The sequence below is a fragment of the Zingiber officinale genome, chromosome 3B, assembly GCF_018446385.1.
Source record: "Zingiber officinale cultivar Zhangliang chromosome 3B, Zo_v1.1, whole genome shotgun sequence".
In the NCBI taxonomy this organism is placed as follows: Eukaryota; Viridiplantae; Streptophyta; class Magnoliopsida; order Zingiberales; family Zingiberaceae; genus Zingiber; species Zingiber officinale.
Genome location: NC_055991.1, coordinates 22,898,873 through 22,917,730, shown reverse-complemented (window position 1 = coordinate 22,917,730; position 18,858 = coordinate 22,898,873). Strand labels below are relative to the sequence as shown.

At 34.6% G+C, this 18,858-nt stretch overlaps 3 protein-coding genes across 4 annotated transcripts; 2 read left to right on the top strand and 1 right to left on the bottom strand.

The window, feature by feature from the left end:
- Nucleotides 1–2,855: 2,855 nt before the first annotated feature.
- On the top strand, nucleotides 2,856–4,345 carry LOC122056183 (HMG1/2-like protein). 2 transcript variants are annotated; one of them, XM_042618017.1, is made up of 8 exons: nucleotides 2,856–3,005; nucleotides 3,103–3,160; nucleotides 3,291–3,401; nucleotides 3,475–3,532; nucleotides 3,655–3,699; nucleotides 3,796–3,876; nucleotides 3,953–4,051; nucleotides 4,144–4,345. In XM_042618017.1, the coding sequence occupies exons 2-8, from the start codon at nucleotides 3,111–3,113 to the stop codon at nucleotides 4,159–4,161; spliced, it is 462 nt and encodes a 153-aa protein (XP_042473951.1). In that variant the 5' UTR covers nucleotides 2,856–3,005; nucleotides 3,103–3,110; the 3' UTR covers nucleotides 4,162–4,345. The 2 variants fall into 2 exon arrangements, with proteins under 2 accessions (XP_042473951.1, XP_042473950.1); XM_042618016.1 differs by having other exon boundaries at nucleotides 2,859–3,005; nucleotides 3,947–4,051.
- Nucleotides 4,346–4,785: 440 nt separating this feature from the next.
- On the bottom strand, nucleotides 4,786–5,328 carry LOC122056184 (histone H4). Its single transcript, XM_042618018.1, has one exon. It carries the CDS (start codon nucleotides 5,259–5,261, stop codon nucleotides 4,950–4,952), a length of 312 nt encoding a protein of 103 aa, XP_042473952.1. The 5' UTR covers nucleotides 5,262–5,328; the 3' UTR covers nucleotides 4,786–4,949.
- Nucleotides 5,329–5,565: 237 nt separating this feature from the next.
- Nucleotides 5,566–11,582, top strand: LOC122056182 (autophagy protein 5-like). The gene is made up of 8 exons (XM_042618015.1): nucleotides 5,566–5,753; nucleotides 6,014–6,138; nucleotides 6,230–6,296; nucleotides 8,085–8,174; nucleotides 9,123–9,210; nucleotides 9,503–9,643; nucleotides 10,525–10,656; nucleotides 11,003–11,582. The coding sequence occupies exons 1-8, from the start codon at nucleotides 5,640–5,642 to the stop codon at nucleotides 11,332–11,334; spliced, it is 1,089 nt and encodes a 362-aa protein (XP_042473949.1). The 5' UTR covers nucleotides 5,566–5,639; the 3' UTR covers nucleotides 11,335–11,582.
- The last annotated feature ends 7,276 nt before the right edge of the window (nucleotides 11,583–18,858 follow it).

Genomic DNA, 18,858 nt, shown 5'->3' with positions numbered 1-18,858 from the left:
ATCGGTCTCTCCTCCTCTTCTCTCTCTCACGAGACGTCGTCGCCTCCAGCGACGTTGCCTTCGCCGGCCATCCGCAGGCCACCCACGACCCACTCCAGGCCAAGGGTGTTGCTGTCGCACTCTATGGCTTTCGCATCGTAGCCACACACGCCGTCGACCACGGCTAGCTCGTTCCTCCATTCTCCTTTCTTCCTCGCCGCAACAGCCAACCCTTAATGGGGCCATCGTGTTGCCTCTCCCTCTCCGCATTGGCGCCACCCAGCCCGGTTCCCCTCCTTTTTGGCGTCTCTAGCTACTCGCCGGTGGCCTCTCGGCCGTTAGCGGTTGGCCACCGATGCTCTCCGTCATCTTTGTTGGTGTTGCAAGGTTGCAAACATAGTCCTACATTGAAAACACATGGGAAAGATCATGAGTTTATAAGAAAAAGATATCTTTATTGATATGAGGCCTTTTGGGTAGAGCCCAAAAGCAAAACCATGAGGGCTTAGGTCCAAAGTGGGCAAATCATACCATTATGAAGATATCTAAATTCTTTTCGATCCTACAATTGGTATCCGAGCGAGGTCGCTCTTCACCGGACTAACCGTCTAAAGAAGCACGAGCTAGAGCCATGATCCAAGATCGAACCATGTGGGTGAAACCTTGAACGAAGTAGGAGAGACCTTGAGCAGGTCAAGAGTGACCCGATACTTGAGGGAGATCCTGAGCAAGTCAAGAGTAACTCGATACTCGAGGGGAGGCCCTTAGTAGGTCAAGAGTGACCCGATGCTTAAGGGGGATCTTGTGGTCTTTTGTTTGAGGGGGGGGGATTCTTGGGGTTGTAAGGTTGTAAACATATCATGAGTTTATAAGAAAAAGATATCTCCATTGGTATGAGACATTTTGGATAGAGCTCAAGAGAAAAACTATGAGGGCTTAGGGCCAAAGTGGACAATATCATATTATTATGGAGATATCTAAATTTTTTCTATCCTACAATCTCCTTCACAATGTGCTCTCCACCGACCGACCTCACAGCTCTCGCTGTAGACCAGGCCTCCGCCACAGACACTGCCACCTCCTCACCTCTGCTGTTGGCACCCCAGTTGTCGACGTTGTCCTCTAGTGGTTGCTGCCAGTCAATCTCGACTCAATCCAACGCCAGGATTGCTTCCTTTACACTCTGGGTCGTCGACTTCTTACCATAGCTAGTTGCTGTCGTCCTATGATATCTAGTCGCTGATTTGGCTCCCTGTGGTTTATTATGTTTCGGCCTGCGAGCCGCAGTTGTATTCTCAGACTGTATGCTTTGTGTCTAGACTTCATGTTGTTATATCTCGGTCCGCATGCCGATGACATATCTCGACTTACGTGTCGATGTCATATCCAGGTCTGCGTGTCGAGGTCGAATCCGGTTTCGTGCCACCGTGTCCGACTTCGCGTCATCAGATCTAGCTCTGCATCTTGTTCAGAGTCATCTACACTTCCAGGTCACGATAACTCGAGCAGCGTCCCGATCAGCTCATCGATCCACCTGAGGACGCCCCCTGAGCCAGGATACGTTCTCCATTTTTATCCTATACACATTTCATTATTTTATGTTTTAGTTTGTTATTTATATATTCGCTGGATCTGCCTCGAGTATTGGGGTACTAGGGACCGAGGTAACCCGATAGCTAGCTACAGATAGCATTGACTAGAGGATTTTTGACGACTTGGTCAATATAGAAGTCATCTCAGCATACCCCCCTCTCTCAAGGATATCATAATTCATTCAACATTCCATCCACTTCACCCGATGATTCGTCTAACTCTGATTTCGAATAAGATTATTAGTCTAAGAAGCTATGAACATGAACAATACAGGAGCCCTATGTGCAAATTATTTTTTTGGATGCTAACATATAGACACATGCTAGAGATATAGACGTATGCTAAGATATAGAAATATTTATTTTTCGGGAGCACTCTATTACAGTTTATTAGTCTATTAACATTTTGATTAATAGACTAAATGATCTTGTATTAATATAAAATTAATTTTTACATGGTGAATTATTTCTTTTAATTATATTTATGTTCTCAAACGTCAATTTAATATTTGGTTTATTAATCAATTTTATTCAAAATTTATTAATGGATCAAATAATCTTAGATCGATATGAAACTAGTTATTATATGTTTATTTACCTCTGATTATATTCATGTCTTTAAATACCAATTTGACTAAATATATTGAGAGTAATAATTTTATTTTTGAATATAAATATATTTATAAATTTTAATTCATGTTAAAAAAATAAGATTGATGGATTAAACAATTTCAGATTGATATAAAATTAGATTTTAGGTGTTCAGCTAATTTTTCTGATTATATTTATGTCTTTAAACTTTAATTTCATCTAATATATTAAGAATAATAAATTTTTAAATTTTTTGAACATAAATTAATTAATTTTAAAAAAAAATTAATTGACTGGTTTATTCGGATTTCTGTTGTTTTGATATAAATCGATTCAACTTATTAAAAATATCAGTCTAACTGATAATGATAAAATAAAAAATAGATATATAATTTAATAATTTTAAAATTATCTGGTATGATTTGATAATTTTATAAACTTATCTAATGGTCTGATAAAAATTTATAAAAAAAATTAGAGACCTATTTTTTGATTTTGTTGTGTAATTTAACAATGTTGGAAATATCCTTTCAAAATGATCCACCGCGTGCCGCCAGAAGTGAATTCGTTGCGTCGCGTTCTAACGGCTATCTCCGATATGGAGCTATCTGAGCCGCCAATTGGCAGAGATCACGCGGATCGCTGATCTGTACACCAAAATATCACCCTCCAAAACACGCATCAACCCGCCTCAGCCGTCCGATCGCGATTCCCTGCTTAACACAACCTACACCGCCGCACTTGCTTTATTAACCCGCCTCCCCTACGTCCCCCCTTTTCCATCGCTTATCTTCATCGCTTTGCTGCTTGTGTCGGTCGTCTCTGCGAAATCCTGCTCTCGAGGTGAGTTTTCTCGATCTTCTCCTCGCCGATTGTTTTGTTTCTTCATCTTCATTTCCTGAGGGCTTCGTGGATCATCTGATCGTTTGTTTTTTGCCAGGTCTCGCCATGAAACGGGGGAAATCGAAGGCGGATGCACCGAAGAAGGCTGACAGCAAGTGCGGATCTCTAATCGATTTTTGCTTACTAGATTAGGCCATTAGTCATCCCTATGGTTCTAGGTTTTGCGATATGCTCTAACCTGTATTTTCTAGGTTTTGTGATCTGATGTTTCTGTTTGTTTTAAAGGCTTGCTGTCAAGAAGGGATCGGAGCGAGCGAGTAAGAAGCCGAGGAACACCAAGGCTGAGAAGGATCCCAACAAGCCTAAGCGGCCCCCTAGCGCCTTCTTCGTCTTTATGTGAGATTGCATGTTTTATTTGGGTCTATATTTTATTTGATTTTATCACCTTGTTTCAAACTTGGATCGGCAGGGAAGAGTTCAGAAAAACTTTTAAAGAAAAGCATCCTAACAATAAATCCGTGGCCGTGGTAAGATTTCTCTTTCAGCTGTATAGAGTTCAACATGCTTATTTTCTCTTCCTTTTTTGCGTGTGCGTTCTTATGTGCGCGTGATTCTCATTTATTAAATTAAAATATTTTGATGTAAATAGGTCGGTAAAGCTGGTGGCGATAAATGGAAATCTCTGTCTGAGGAAGTAAGCTATTCATAATAGCTTTTTTTTATCCTCATTTTATTCGACGTGCCGTTGATTTAATATCAATCGAAATGTAATATTCTGTTTGTACTGCAGGATAAGGCTCCTTACGTTACCAAGGCAGCCAAATTGAAGGCGGAGTACACTAAGAAAATAGCAACATACAACAAGAATGAGGTATGCGTATCAATTGAATTTGTGTATAAATTTAAAATTCAATCAACTGGTTCTCGGCATGATTTAATAGGCTCAGGGAGGAAGTCGCCCTGCTGCTATTGCTGAAGAAGACGAGTCCGACAAATCCAAGTCTGAGGTGCATGACGACGACGAGGATGCCGAAGGAAGCGAAGAGGTTTGTGATGTCATAAGCTGGTGTCGTATATTTCTTAAAAAGATGATACGAATTGCATTTACTAGTTCTGAATTTCTTTGTTTTTAAATCAGGAAGAGGATGATGAGTAGGGGACGTCTGGCTCGAGCTTCACTTGTCTGGAAGGGTGGGACTTGGACCAACCTTAGCATATCAAGCTCTCTTTTGAAATGTTGTATCGTCTTTACTAACTTGTACTTAAGCAATATTTTCTCTTTTTGTGGATCGTTTTATGTTTGCTATTATGTGAATGGAAGAACGGTTTGGCTCGCATAACGAAGTGATCTAGTTTGATATTGCAAATTTGTTGATGTCCAGTTCGTCTTGAGTTTGTTACAATTATTCGTGGTGCCATTGCGCGTGAGTGTAATTGGCATTGTGCTTATCTCCTAGTGGTTTTGTAGGGGAAGATTCTTGTTTGTGCAAAAGTTTTTTTTTTTGAGTAACTCGTCGATTCCAAGGCCCTGGGCAAATTTGCCAATGTGCTTAGAAGGAAGGCAGCAATGTTAAAGATCATTTGTTACAGATTAACATCTATTCTCGTTGTGACATCGACTGCTATTGATTGTAGTAAAAATATTGCATTTGGGTTGCGGATCAAGAGATATCATCAGTTTTTCGGTGAATTGTTAGCTTGTATTTCCATTTCAGATATATATGTTCCAGATTAACATATATTTCCATTTCACCGATGCAAGAAGCACAAAGAGTTGCTATTTGTTCAACAAGTAATTCTTGATAATAAAAACGCATAAAAACACTAAATTACAACTACCACAAAGCTAAGAAGCCACACCGTTAAAAATGGAGGTTTCAGACTCCACCGGCCAAGAGCACTAAGCAGAAAACGCCACATTGGAATTAGAGAATTTGTGCCATCTCAGCCGCCAAAGCCGTATAGCGTGCGGCCCTGGCGCTTCAGGGCGTAGACGACATCCATGGCAGTGACTGTCTTCCTGCGGGCGTGCTCCGTATACGTGACGGCGTCGCGGATAACGTTTTCAAGGAAGATCTTGAGCACGCCTCGAGTCTCCTCGTAGATGAGGCCGCTGATGCGCTTAACGCCGCCGCGGCGGGCGAGGCGGCGTATTGCAGGTTTCGTGATGCCCTGGATGTTGTCGCGGAGAACCTTACGGTGGCGCTTCGCGCCGCCCTTGCCGAGCCCCTTGCCTCCCTTTCCGCGGCCGGACATGTCGCGAGAGTCGAAGAACGCAAGGAGATGGAGGTGAAAGAAGGGATTTTGGAGTACGATTTGGATGCAAGCGAGAAAGGCATGGGCGGAGGGAATTTATATAGAAGGTCGGGAATTGGAGAAGAGTGACATCGGCGATCCGTGGGTAGCTCTTATTTGACCGTACGATTCAGAACTAACGATTGTGATTTATTTATTTTTTCAGCTCGGATCGTTGACCTGGTTGAAAGGTTAATGGGCCGCTCCGTGTACGCTCAAGCCCAATTCAAATTTTTTGGGCTTGTTTAATTCAATAATTAATTAGATCAAGAGGAAAATCGGAACGAGGAAGCAAAGAGGAGAGGAGAGGAGGGGAGAGGTTACGACAGGAGCAAAGCGATGGAGCTGTGCTCGGAGGAGGCGATGAAGTATGTGTGGGAAGGAGCCATTCCTCTCCAAATCCATCTCCACGAATCTGACGTCACCACACTGCCGCCGCCGCCGCCCGCGCTGGTACCAAAACCGTATCCCCTCTCTCTCCTTCTTAGATTAGATCTCTTTCCCTCTATCGCGTCTTACGGTATTTTGTATGCTTGAAATCTATGCCTTGACTAAAAACAAGGTCTTCGGCTCAAAAGTGCAGCCTTTGATTCTATGGGCTGAGTACTGGTTTTGTTAGTTCAGTTTTCTTTTCCACCCTCGTTTCGATCATTGTCTTGATAGTAAAACTGGATGTTTATGCACAAATTTCATTTTTTATGTTACAATTTCAGGTGTTGGGACCCCGTATTGGGTATCTGCCTCTGCTGGTGCCGATCATAAAGCCTTATTTTAGTGGTGCACTTCCTCCAGGCGAAGATACTGTTTGGTTTGACTACAAAGGGTTGCCTCTCAAGTGGTATGTCTTTAATCGCTGTAGTGTAGAATTTGATAGAATGTGGATTTGTATTTTTGTTGAAGTCTCACGTGTACTTATGCATCTATAATAGGTATGTACCATTAGGAGTTCTGTTTGATCTTTTATGCGCGGAACCAGAAAGACCATGGAATCTAACGGTAGGGGACGGTGCTGTATCAGTCTCACTCACATTGAAAATGTTTTTTTTTTGTTGTATGATCTTTTGTTGTTGTATGATCTTTTTATTAAACTTACATGATTTGTGTTCTTACTGTATGGCTTGTTGTCAAGTTATTTATTTTGTACTTTTCAAGAGATTCACTTGATGTTTGTTCTACTCAAAGGAATTGAAATATTTATATCATAGTTTTCATAGAATGATATAGATGCTTCAGTCTCATTCTTATGTATAGTTTGCATGATTTGTATAATGTATAGTCCAGAAATAGGCTCCATCAGATATTCATTTCACTAAAAAGTTTCATTGTCAGTTAAAAAGGTTATATTGTCAACTTTTGAATAAGGAAACAGATTGAATAAGTGAGTACAAGTATTAAGCATGTATACTTACTAATAGATGTATTTCCATTTAGTCATTTTGTATTCTTGTTAGTTGTTTTTAGTTGTGGGGCATTTTTTGTTATGTTCCAGATTCTTATATTAGAATTCCTGTATTATCTATGGCTGCTTATGCCAACCAAAACTTTATATGCAATTGCAAGACACTAGTATGAAAGGGTAATTCGTCACATTTTTATAATTATTTCTTGTGTGATATGCTGCTTTTTAGATAACTACAATTTGATCTAGAGCAAATAACATTTAAAACATAGGCCCCAAAAACTCTTTTTTGGAGCATGATTTGTTAGTAAAAAAAGTTTCTTGGAGATATAAGATTTTATATGAGTACCAATTACTAGAGAAAGTAATATTAATTAATATATGTAAACTCAGTGAATTTTTGTCAAACAATGCATTATCTAGGCCATATTATTTGAATGTTTGTCTTAAGATCTTGTTGGAGTTTCATGACTGTTTGGATTACAGAGATCAGTCGCCAAAGGTAATGATTATTGATTAAATATAACTACTCACTTTAAGAAACCTAGCTATTTGTCTCGAAAGCTTATTATGTGAGTCACTCTATATCATCTGATGATATAAGCAATTAATCAGCATTAAAAGGATAGAGCTGCTGCCACCAGCAAACAATATAATGTAAAATGGTTAAAAATATTACCATCACATCCTAAATATAATGCACCCTACCCTTAACCTCCTTAAATTTTGGGAACAAGCTGCCTTAACATATTAAAATACAACTTTTTGTTTAGAGGAGGTTTGTTATACAGAAGAAAGACTACTATAGTGTTTTTACTGCTGGACCTTTGACTTATTATGTCTGAAGAAGCCCCTACAATTCTCAATTATAATCAAGAATTTCTGATTTAAATGATAAGCATAAATTGTTACTAATGTATATGTGTTAGTGTGCATTTATAACTATATAGGAAAAGTATATTCATTGAATGCAATGTCTAAAGTTATGCTGAACCATGGTTTTCAAAATTTTGCTTTTTGCATCTGTGTTTTTGTTGTGTCATTGTCAAGTGCCAAATATGTATTTCATTATCATGCTTATAATTCAGAGTGTTTAGAAGTTGGTTTTAGAAGACTTAAGTTGATGGTTAGATATCTTTGATGTGTAATTAAAAATTGCTTGAAATTGTTTTTTAATTGCCAATTCATATATGGATCCTGTGTTATTTGTTTTCTCATCCTTTTTCACAGAATAGTTTCTTTGTTTTGTATTATAATGCAGTATAAATATGTCTGAACTGCATATGACACTTTCCATTTTATGGAACCTTAAGGACTAGCAATAATCTTATTTGTAAAGGAATTATTAACCAGTGTATCCTCTAAATGGTGTAATATATTCACAGGTTCATTTTAGAGGATATCCAGGAGAAGTTTTGACACCTTGTGAAGGTGAAGAAACTGTGAAATGGAGTTACATTAATTCACTAAAAGAGGTATGACTTTTAAGATTTTACATGCTGGCTCCATATTTGCTTTTGCATTTCATATGGTTTTAAAAAGTGGTTGGCTAGATCACAATATGTAGTTGCTTGACCGATTCTGGAAAGGATTTGCACAACATATTGGGTGTGTGAATTCCCTTTTGGTGGTTGGGCACATATTCAGAGTATGTGTGATATGAGACTGAATCAAAATAACTTAAAACCCAAGCTATCTTATTTGGTATCTTTTAACTTGTAAGTCTTAAGCACTTAGTTGCAAATGAACACTTTAGCTAATATATGCATGCTATTTTTATAATGATGCCTTTACATTGTTGATTAATATTGGTTGTTAAACGTGTTTCATATTGAATGATTGACATATAATTATTTTTTGTATAAGTAAGCATATGATATGTTAATTAAGATATTTTATTGTGCATAACTATATATATTAACTGATTGCATATGCCCTTGCAAATGCTCTCTTGTATTTCATATATGCTATATGGTGGGTCGACCATGGTGCATATTGGCTACAATGTTTCTTAAAACCTTGCTTCTTACTTTCTATCCAAAAAAAAAAAGGGTAAAATTAGTAGCATCATTGTCGTAAAATTACCAATCTTCATAAGTTTAGGGGCAGCCCGGTGCATGAAGCTCCCGCTATGCGGGGTCCTGGGGAAGGATCCATTCTACGTAGCCTTACCCTGCTTTTTGCAAGAGGTTGTTTCCAGGATTTAAACCTGTGACCTTTTGGTCACAAAGCAACAACTCTACCGTTGCGCCAAGGCGCCCCTTCGCCAATCTTCATAAGTGATTATAGAAATTTATAAAAGTAGATTGCAATAAAATTATAAGTTTGAAACGAATCAAAAGAAAAATTATATGTTTATGTTGATGTTTTACATAACATCTTTAATTTATAGGTGATGTTTTATATAACATCTTTATCTATAGGCTGCCTATGTCATCAATGGAAACAGTAAAAGTATCATGAATATGCCACAAGCAGATCAGTTTGACCTTTGGCAGTCGTTGATAAAAGGTATATGAGCATTTCAACTGATACTCGTACAATTTTCTTGTTTGTAACATTACATTTAACTGGATAGTTGAATAACTTTGGTTTGGGATGGTGATATAAACATGAGCCATTTATCAGTCACTTCCAGATTACTTGATTGCCTGCATCTATCCTTATGTAATATGTGAATATAGGTTGATGCATATGAATGCTGTTGTCCAATCTCTTGTTTTTTTTGTGTATCCATCTCTATACCCCCACACCTACAGTGGTGCTGGGCACTAACAAAAGTGGTAACAAAATTGGTTACCAGGTGACATGGATGGTTATCATCGAATCTCATCCAGACTTAAGCTTGGACCTGTTGGTGAAGATTGCATTCTTAATAGGGCATCATCTATGCAATCACGGCAAGCTACTGATGAACCAGAAATTGTTGGATCTAATAGACCAAGTATCTCTGTTTTTTCCTCTTATCATCAATTTTATATCTTTGGATTGTAGTAGATAATTCATGTTTGAAATTTGATGGTTATCTTCCATTTGCAATTGATATAGTTTATATATCAAATGCTTATTTGAGTATTCCCCACGGCATTTTGAACAAACTGTAAAGTATTTACCATTTTGCTGAACTTTTCAATTCCATCTGTTCAGATTTATTGTTGAGCAAGAATATTATCCTCCAGCATGCCAATTTCATAGATTCAAATTTCCTCACAACTTATATATACATGGCTTCTATCATTCTAGCAAAAAGAGCCTCTTCTCTTGTTCTATTTTTTCTGTTCGGTTGTTAGCATTAAGAACTCAAGGGGCCAAATTAGTACGAAAACAAGCTTGGAAATTAATTTCTGTACTTGCTAATGTCATAATGTTTACTGATAAAAAAGTTGGCTATCTTATATACTATTTTATAATGTATTATGCTAGATGTAGTTGAATCATAAAGTTTAAATAGGACTAAAACTATATACATGAGTTTCCTATTAGTGCTACAACTGTGGCCAATTGGTAGGGTCTGAATTAACTAGCTTGTTAACGAACATAGACCTGAATGATCTTACAACACAAACTACCTTTTCCAGTTGATGCACATTAGGAATTAGGAAGGTAAACACTGCCTTTTTCCCATCGATGTGGATTAGGAATTTGGAAACGTTAGTAATGTGGAATTGAGTTGGTAATTAGCATGAGGTTAATTTGGGACTGTTGTTGGCCTACAATCATACTTACAAAAAGCTGATCTATGTAATTTTTGAAATTGGAAGTTTTGGCAAAAATGCAACCAGTAAATTCAAATTATATTCTCACACTAATCACATCTGTTCTCAGGCAGACTTCCTGTAAGATTATATGTTCGGAATGTTGATCAAGATCTTGAATATTTAGAAGATGTGCAGACGCTTGATAATTGGGACAGTGTTTCCTATATAAACAGAGCAATTGAGTTCCACAAGGAAGGAGGTGTGTAAATAATTCTAAGGTGTTTTAACACTAAATCCATTAGTTTTTCCTTCATTAAAGCATATGCATTCATGTTTGATTAATTTATTAATCAACACATCACTTCATATGGTATTATCTTTCTCGAGTTGACTAGAGAAGTATCTTTTTTTCCTATAGTAGTAACAATAACCCTTCCAAGGACCACAATAACTGTAAAATCAGTAACTGTCCATATGTCGGTTTCTAGCATTTGGGTTTTATCCCAAATGGTTTGCTCATGTTGGTATTCTGGAAATAATTTTGATTCTAGACTATTAGTAATGAGATGTATAATTGCATTGTCATAAACTGTTTAATGATGCAGGCAATTACATGACACTGAAGCATGCGATGAGAAATATACTTCGAGAAATCTTTAGTGAAGAAGCATCTACTAATGCTAATGAACTTGATGGAACCGAGGAAGCTGATTCTGCATACAGAGATTTAGAAACCACTAGTATGAAAAATGATTTAGTAGAAGAATCAACCTTTGGAAGACAAGGACCAAATAAAGGTACACTAGTACGCATTCAAGGGATTGAACCAGATCTGGATATACCGTTCGCTTGGGTGGTTAATAACCTGAAGAATCCTGACTATTTTCTTCATATATGTGTTTATGTCGGTACATCTTCTAAAGCCAAAGCAAAATGACTCACGGACAAATTGCAGTAACAGACTTACACTTGGGAGTCCTTTGTCCTTTAGATTAAATTGCAGATAAAAGTTAAAACAACAGAACAAGGGAATCACAAATGTTTATAATTCATTTTTTTATTCCTTTCCAGATGTCAATTTAGCTAACAGTTCTGAGCCAATGTAAAGACTGCAACTTTGCTACAAAATTGCTATGTACAGAGTGTGATATTCTTAGTGTAATTGCTTGAATCATGTGGATTTCACTGAAAAGTGTCTTCAGCGGGTGCATTGTACATCATTAGCAAGTTGTGTTTATCTTGACCGTTTAGGATGGTTTTTATATATATATATATTCTTTATATTTTCCAGTTTAATAAATTCAACTTTTCCAACTATTCATGTTTCATTTGTTATTGCCAACTTCAATATCCATCTTGGACTTGGGGGGGGGGGGGTGGGGGTGGGGGTGGGGGTGGGGGTGGGTGGGGTGTGATCAATACCTTGTAGGCGCTTGATCGGGCAAATTACCTCCTTGATTGGCGGAAAGCCGACTTGGCATCTCGACATCTCGGCTCGATTCGGGTCCGAGCTCTTGACGTCCGGCGAGTGACTAGCTCGGCTTAACAACAGGAGACGAAGGCTGAGCGGTTTTCATCTCAACCGAACGGGAACTATGGCCATCGAGGTTTTCTTGTTCGTACGAGCAACACCAAGGCCTTCGTATGATTGGCTGAGCAAATGTCCCGCTCGGTCGTGTTTTCCCCTTCGTATGAGCAGCGCCAGAGCCTTCGTATGATTGGCTGAGCAGATGTTCCGCTCGACCAATCGCGACGTTAGCCGAGCGGTTCTTCCGTCCTGCTTAGTATGAGACAAAGGGGGCAGGTAACTCTATCTTCCTTGAGACAAGTGTCGTCGACAGGCAGCATGGTAGGTGGCCGGATCAGACAGAGAATCGTACGACGGAAGTTTCCACTACCACGTCAGATATGATGTCAGACACGCTTTTTTGACACACTCGTTACAGGTATGCTTTGAGAAATATGCATGTCTCGATAAACGTGCACGCACCTTCAGGGAGCCCTATATAAAGACCCCGAGACTTCAACAGAGGTATGCACTATCACCACTGTATCTACAGTTCTCGTCACTCTCTTTCAATTTCTTGTCGCCGGGAGCTGACTTGAGCGTCGGAGGACCGCCGCCGAGATCCCCTTCCCGACTCGATTTTGTGCTTGCAGGTCATCGTCGGAGAGCTACGTCACTCAGAGGGCCACACAGAGTCAACGAGAGCGCCACGTCCACAGCGACCATCAGCTCAGCACTCGGATAGGATCAAGTTAGATAAAAATAAATATGATAGAAACATTAATAGTTTTAAATTTAGAACATAGAATATAGGGACTCTCACTAGTAAATCAATGGAGGTGATATACATGATGATCAGAAAAAGAATTAGTATTTTGTATGTACAAAAGATAAAAAAGGTAGGCGAGAAGGTAAAACTAATAAAGAATTCAGGTTTTAAATTATGATACATAGGAAAGAGTCAAGCAAGAAATGAAATAAGTATTGTTGTAGATAGTTCGTTAAAGGGTGAAGTTGTAGGTTAGTTAGAAAAGAATTATAGCCCTTAAGATAATAGTGGTAAAAGAAACTATGAACATAATTAGCATATATGCACCGCAAATAGAATTAGATGAGACTACCAAATCAAAATTTTGAGATGACTTAGATGAAATATTATAAAACATTTCGTCAAATGAAATGATTTTAATAAGAGGTGATCTAAATGAGCATATTGGAGTGAAAAATAAGGAATATGAGAGGGTATATGAGGTTATGAGTTTGGAATTAGAAATGAGGAAGGAAAAATTATATTAGATTTTACGATTGCATATGATGTTATATTAGCTAATACGTTTTTTAAGAAAAAAGAACACTTAGTCACGTTTAAAAGTGAGAATGATAAATTGCAAATTGACTTTCTTATGGTTAAGAAAAAGGATAGAAAGATTTGTAAAGATTGTATGATCATCTTTGAAGAAAGCTTAACTACCAAACTTATATTAGTAGTATTGGATATACATCACAAATATAGTATTAATAGAAAAAAATATATATACGACTCCTAAAATTAAGTGGTGGAAGTTAAAGAGTGAAGCAAAATATATTTAAGGAGAAAGTAGGAGTACAAGCATTAGGTGAAATATACGATGATTCTAATACTACATAGGATAAGATGGTATCAAAGTTGAAAATATTAGCTAAAAGTGTACTCGGTAAGTCAAAGGAACATGCACCATTAATTAAGGAATTTTGATGGTGGAATGAAAAAGTACAAGAGAAAGTGAAGGAAAAATGAATATCTTATAAGAAATTATATATTTGTAAGAATAAGGAAAACTTAAAAAAAAAATAGCAAAGAAAAAAAAGCTAAGAAAGTAGTGAATGAAGCAAAAAAAAAAAAAAATTTGAACGATTATATAAAAAATTAGATATAAAAGAAGGAGAAAAAGATATTTATAGAATAACTAACGTGAGAGAAAGAAAGAAAAGAGAACTTATTCAAATAAAATATATTAAAGATAAATGTAATAGGGTACTAGTAAACAATGGAGAAATAAAAGAGTGGTAGAAGAGGTATTTTCATCAACTTTTTAATGAACGTTTAGGTGACCAACTTAACTTAGGTAATTTAATAGGTCAAATGAGCATAGAAATTTAAATTTTTATCATAGAATGTAAACTTCAAAGGTAGAATAATCTTTAAATGAGATGCACAATGAAAAAGTCGTTGAACCATATGATATTCCAATAGAGATATAGAAGTACCTAGGGAAACAAGGTAATGAATGATCTATAAAATTATTTAACATAATATTGAAAATAAAAAAAATGTCTGATCAATGAAGGATAAGTACTCTAGTTCTCTTATATAAGAACAAGTGAGACATACAAAATGTTGGATCGTGAGCACGTGAGAGGAGGGATAAATTACGTGTTTTTGAAAACAAAGTTATTTTAAAAATTAAAAAAAATCAAACAAAAAAATTTAAACTGAAAAGAACACAAGGAAAAACTCAGTCGATTTTACTTAGTTCGGAACTTTCGACGACTCCTACTCCAAGACCTAAGTCCTGCGAACCTATCAATGGGTAATCCACTAAACACTTCTTCTGGAACTGTCGGAAGATAATCCAATACAAAGATAGAAATAGTGTAACAAGCTACACTTCCCCTTTAAAGCAGTAGTAAAGAAAGCCACATTTAATTAAATTTTACTAACTTTATAGTCGTGCGCGCTCGTGTGTTGCTGTCGGTTTGTCGGAGATGGTCTCAGATGACTTGGAGGAGCAGCTTAGTGGCAGACGAACATTTCTGAAGATTTAGAAGGTTTGTAGTACTTAGAACTTGAGTTGATTATTGATGAGTGAGAAGAACTACTCCAACTCTCCTTTTATTGGTTGTTGAGGGAACCTCCAATAGTCTTCGGGCGCCTCCAATCGCAACCCTCATCCCTTCTGCTTCGAAGTCGACAACCTCCGCTTCCTACGTTTTTTTATCCTGTTGAGGGTGACTTTAATCGTCCTCCAAGGCACCGACGACCATTGGCTCTTATTTGTGCGAGGGCGCCTCCAACACCTTTGAGGTGTCTCCAACCCTCGATCCAGGGCACCTCAACACCTTTTGCTTCGGGGTGCCTCCAATCGCTAGGAGGCGCCTTAAGCACTATTTATCCTGGACTTTTTGTACTTTTTCACCTCTGTAAAATAGGGTTAGCACAAATATAAAATAAGAATATTAATTAGTTTCCATCTTTCCAAGACGAGAAACTAGTCATGATCTCACGTTAGGTGTCTCAACTGAACTTAAATTAGACCAGCGCCTAAAGTCCAAACTTAGACTCATCCTCACAGGAACTCTCTTTTCTAGTGACCTGCCTTCACTTACCAACTTGCAGTCTATTGACTAGCCTCTTGACCCACCAGGTCTTTTCTCCAATTGTCAAGTCTGCAGACCCAACTGGATTTCGTCTAGTTGTTCAGCTCCGTGGACTTAGTCAGATTTTTCGCGAGAAATCAGATTGACCCTTTGACCTATCTGGACTTCGCACCAACTATCGAATCCTCAGACCTAATTGGGTTTCAGTTTGGTGTCAGATCCCCGAGATCCGTCAATCCCTGCATACTTGGTAAATGCATTATATCATAAAAACACCTAGCTTAACTCATTTGTTATTCATTAAAACCTGAGTTAGACCGTTAGTGCTGATTACACTAACAATCTCCCCCATTTTGATGTAATGACAACCTGATTTAAGTTAGAGAAAATAAAATAGAAGAAGTGACTGCAAGAATGATCTAAGAATTTTAGATTTTGAATTCGTATTTATTTCTAGATCATTTTGAGTTGTAGAGTTAGCTTTGAATTTATCAACTTAATCTTCTACATAATTTGTTCTAACTTAACCAAACTTTTTATCAAATTAATCTCCGTTCTAACTTAACCCTAATCTTCCCCTTTGACATTCATTAAAAAAAACAAGCAAGAAAATAAATAAATCATATGAATCGTTAGGCAGAGTCAGAATTTTTTTGAGTTAAAAAGAGATGGTAAGAATTTTAAATTCATTTGTAAAAAATTTTGATGAATAATAATTTTGCAAAAAAAAAAGATTTTTTTTTAAATATTGATTGGTAAGTGATTTTATGAAATAATAGTATTTTTTAAGTACTTTTAAGTAAAACGAGTTAAAGTGAAGATTTCAAAAGATTTTTAACTATAGATTTTTCTTATACAAAATAATCCTAAAACATAATTTTCCAACAAAAATTACAAAAATCCTTGGAAAGTAATTTTCAACCTTTTATTTGACTTTTCAAAGAGTTACTAAGTAATTTTTTTAAAAAAAATATTGTACAAGTGTGTATTTTTTAATTTAAGATAAACGTGTTTCTTAAATAAATTAACTAAAGATTTAATTTTTTTTAAGTAAATATTTTCTTTAAAACAAATTTAAAGAAAAAATTTAAGTGAAATTTATAAGTAAAAGAATTTAAGCTAACAATTAATTTTTCAAAAAGTTTTATTTTTTAAAATAAATTTTAAAATATTTTTCAAACTAATTTTCAAGGTATTGCAAAGTAATTTTTTAAAGTTTAACTTTCAAAGTAATTTTTGAAAGTAATTTCAAAAATACTTTTAGAAAGTAATTTCAAAAATACTTTTAGAAAGTAGTTTTCAAAACATTGTGAAAAGAGGTTTCATAAAATTTAATTTTTGAAAGGATTTTCAAAGAATAATTTCTAAAGCATTTTTAACTTTAGAAGATTTTTCAAAATAATTTTTAAAGTTATAAAGTGTCTTTCAAAATATTTTTTAAAAAGATTGAGCAAAATAGTTTAGAATTTCTTTTTAGAATATTATTCAAGAGTTTGAAAAAGTTTTTCTAAGTTTTTGCTCTTTTCTCCCCCTAAGTTGACACTTCACCTTAATCTCATATCTATAGTTATCAAGGAGCTTTATCTAATTGTTTAAGGGACTTACCGCTGGAATATTGATTTTCATAAAATATGTAACCTTGAAAAATTATAAGTTAAGTTTAATTAATTTGAGATTGTTAAATTAATCATTAATTAATTATTTTAGAAAATTATTCTAGCATTAAGTTAATTAATTTTTAGACCAAATGAATTAATTGGTTACTAATGTTCCATTAAGTTAAAGATAACTTAAGTTCGAATTAAGGGTATTTAATAGGTTTATGTTTGGATTGATAGTTTATTTGAAACTAAATTGAATTGTTTATTATCAATATTGATTAATTATTATTTAAATTTAATTGTATTAAGTTAAGTTTAATTATATTTTAATTTAGGTTAAATTAAGGATTACGTTGTAATTAATTTAAGTATTAATTGATTAATTAATTTTCAAAACAATTAAATTAATTATTTATTTTGGATTAATAATATTTAGTTATTAATTGAGATTTAAGTTAATTGATTAGTAATTTGAGTGATTTGAATTTAGTATAAAGTTTTAATTAGGTTAAATTAAATTAAGGTATTAATTAAATTGAATTTTCAATTGAGGTTATCTTAAATTATCAATTAAGGTTAGATTAACGTTTTAAATTTAATTTAATTAAAATAATTTTAATTATTTATTTATTAATTATTTAATTTAGTTAATTAGGTTAAATTAAATTAAGGTATTAATTAAATTGAGTTTTCAATTGAGGTTATCTTAAATTATCAATTAAGGTTAGATTAACATTTTAAATTTAATTTAATTAAAATAATTTTAATTATTTACTTATTAATTATTTAATTTAGTTTTAAGTTTACGTTAATTAAATTATAATTAATTTAATTAATATTTAGGTTTAAATGAATTAATTTACTTACTTTAAGTAAACTTTAGGTTTAAATTAATTTTATTAAGTTTTAATTTAAGTATACGTTGTAAGTAAGTTTTCAGGTTTTAGCTTTAAACTAAGTTTTTAAGATAATATATTTATTTTTTAAATTATTTTTTTTAAAAAAATATTTTTTAAAATAATTTTTAATATATTTTTAACATAATTTTTAAAATATTTTTGAAATAAATTTTTAAAAGATTTTTAATATAATTTTTAAAATAATTTCTAAAATATTTTAAAAATAATTTTTAGAATAATTTTAAAATACTTTTAAAATAATTTTTAAATTTTTTTAATGTAATACATAATTAACATTACGTTTAATTTTATTTTAATTTTAAGTTTTAATTTAATTTTTAATATTTAATTAACTTTATTTTAAAGTTTAAGTGGATTAATATTTAGGGTTTAATTGAATTAATATTTAATTAAATTAATATTCAAAGTGGAATTAAATTACCATTTAATTAAATTTTGGGTCATTAATCATATCACTCGGTTGAATTTATTAATCAAGGTATTCGGTTTAATTTATCAATCAAGGTATTTCTATAATTTTATGAGATGAATTAGTTGATTTTATATTTGAAGATAATTTGACTTTGTATTATGTTCAGGTTTAACTGTCAGTAAATTAAATACACATTTCAAAAATCGACTTCCAAGCTTTGGCGAGGCACGGGACAAAACCTTCTTGGATATCGGAGCAATGACCACTTCTAGACAAAACCTTTTTATGAAATTGGACATTTAATTTTCCTATTAATAAACCTTGGCCTAACTAGTTTAGGATGTGGCGAGGTACCTTTGGTTAGTTTCATTCAGCTAAGTAGACCAAATAGGATACGCTTTACCCTACCTGACTTCCTAGATCGAGTTTTCCTAACGTGCTATCATCTTACCCCATCTTGATATTATGTTGGTCAAAGATCAAATTATCTGGTCCTTAATTACCCAATCGGATAGGCTAGATTCGCGAGGTGCTAGCTATTCTGGTCATTCCCTTTAAATTATTGCTTTTGCATTTTGTTTTGATTTTTAGTTTATGTTTATTTATTTTATAATTATAAAATCAATAGTTAGTTTTTGGTTTTATTTTAGACTTATGGCCCAAG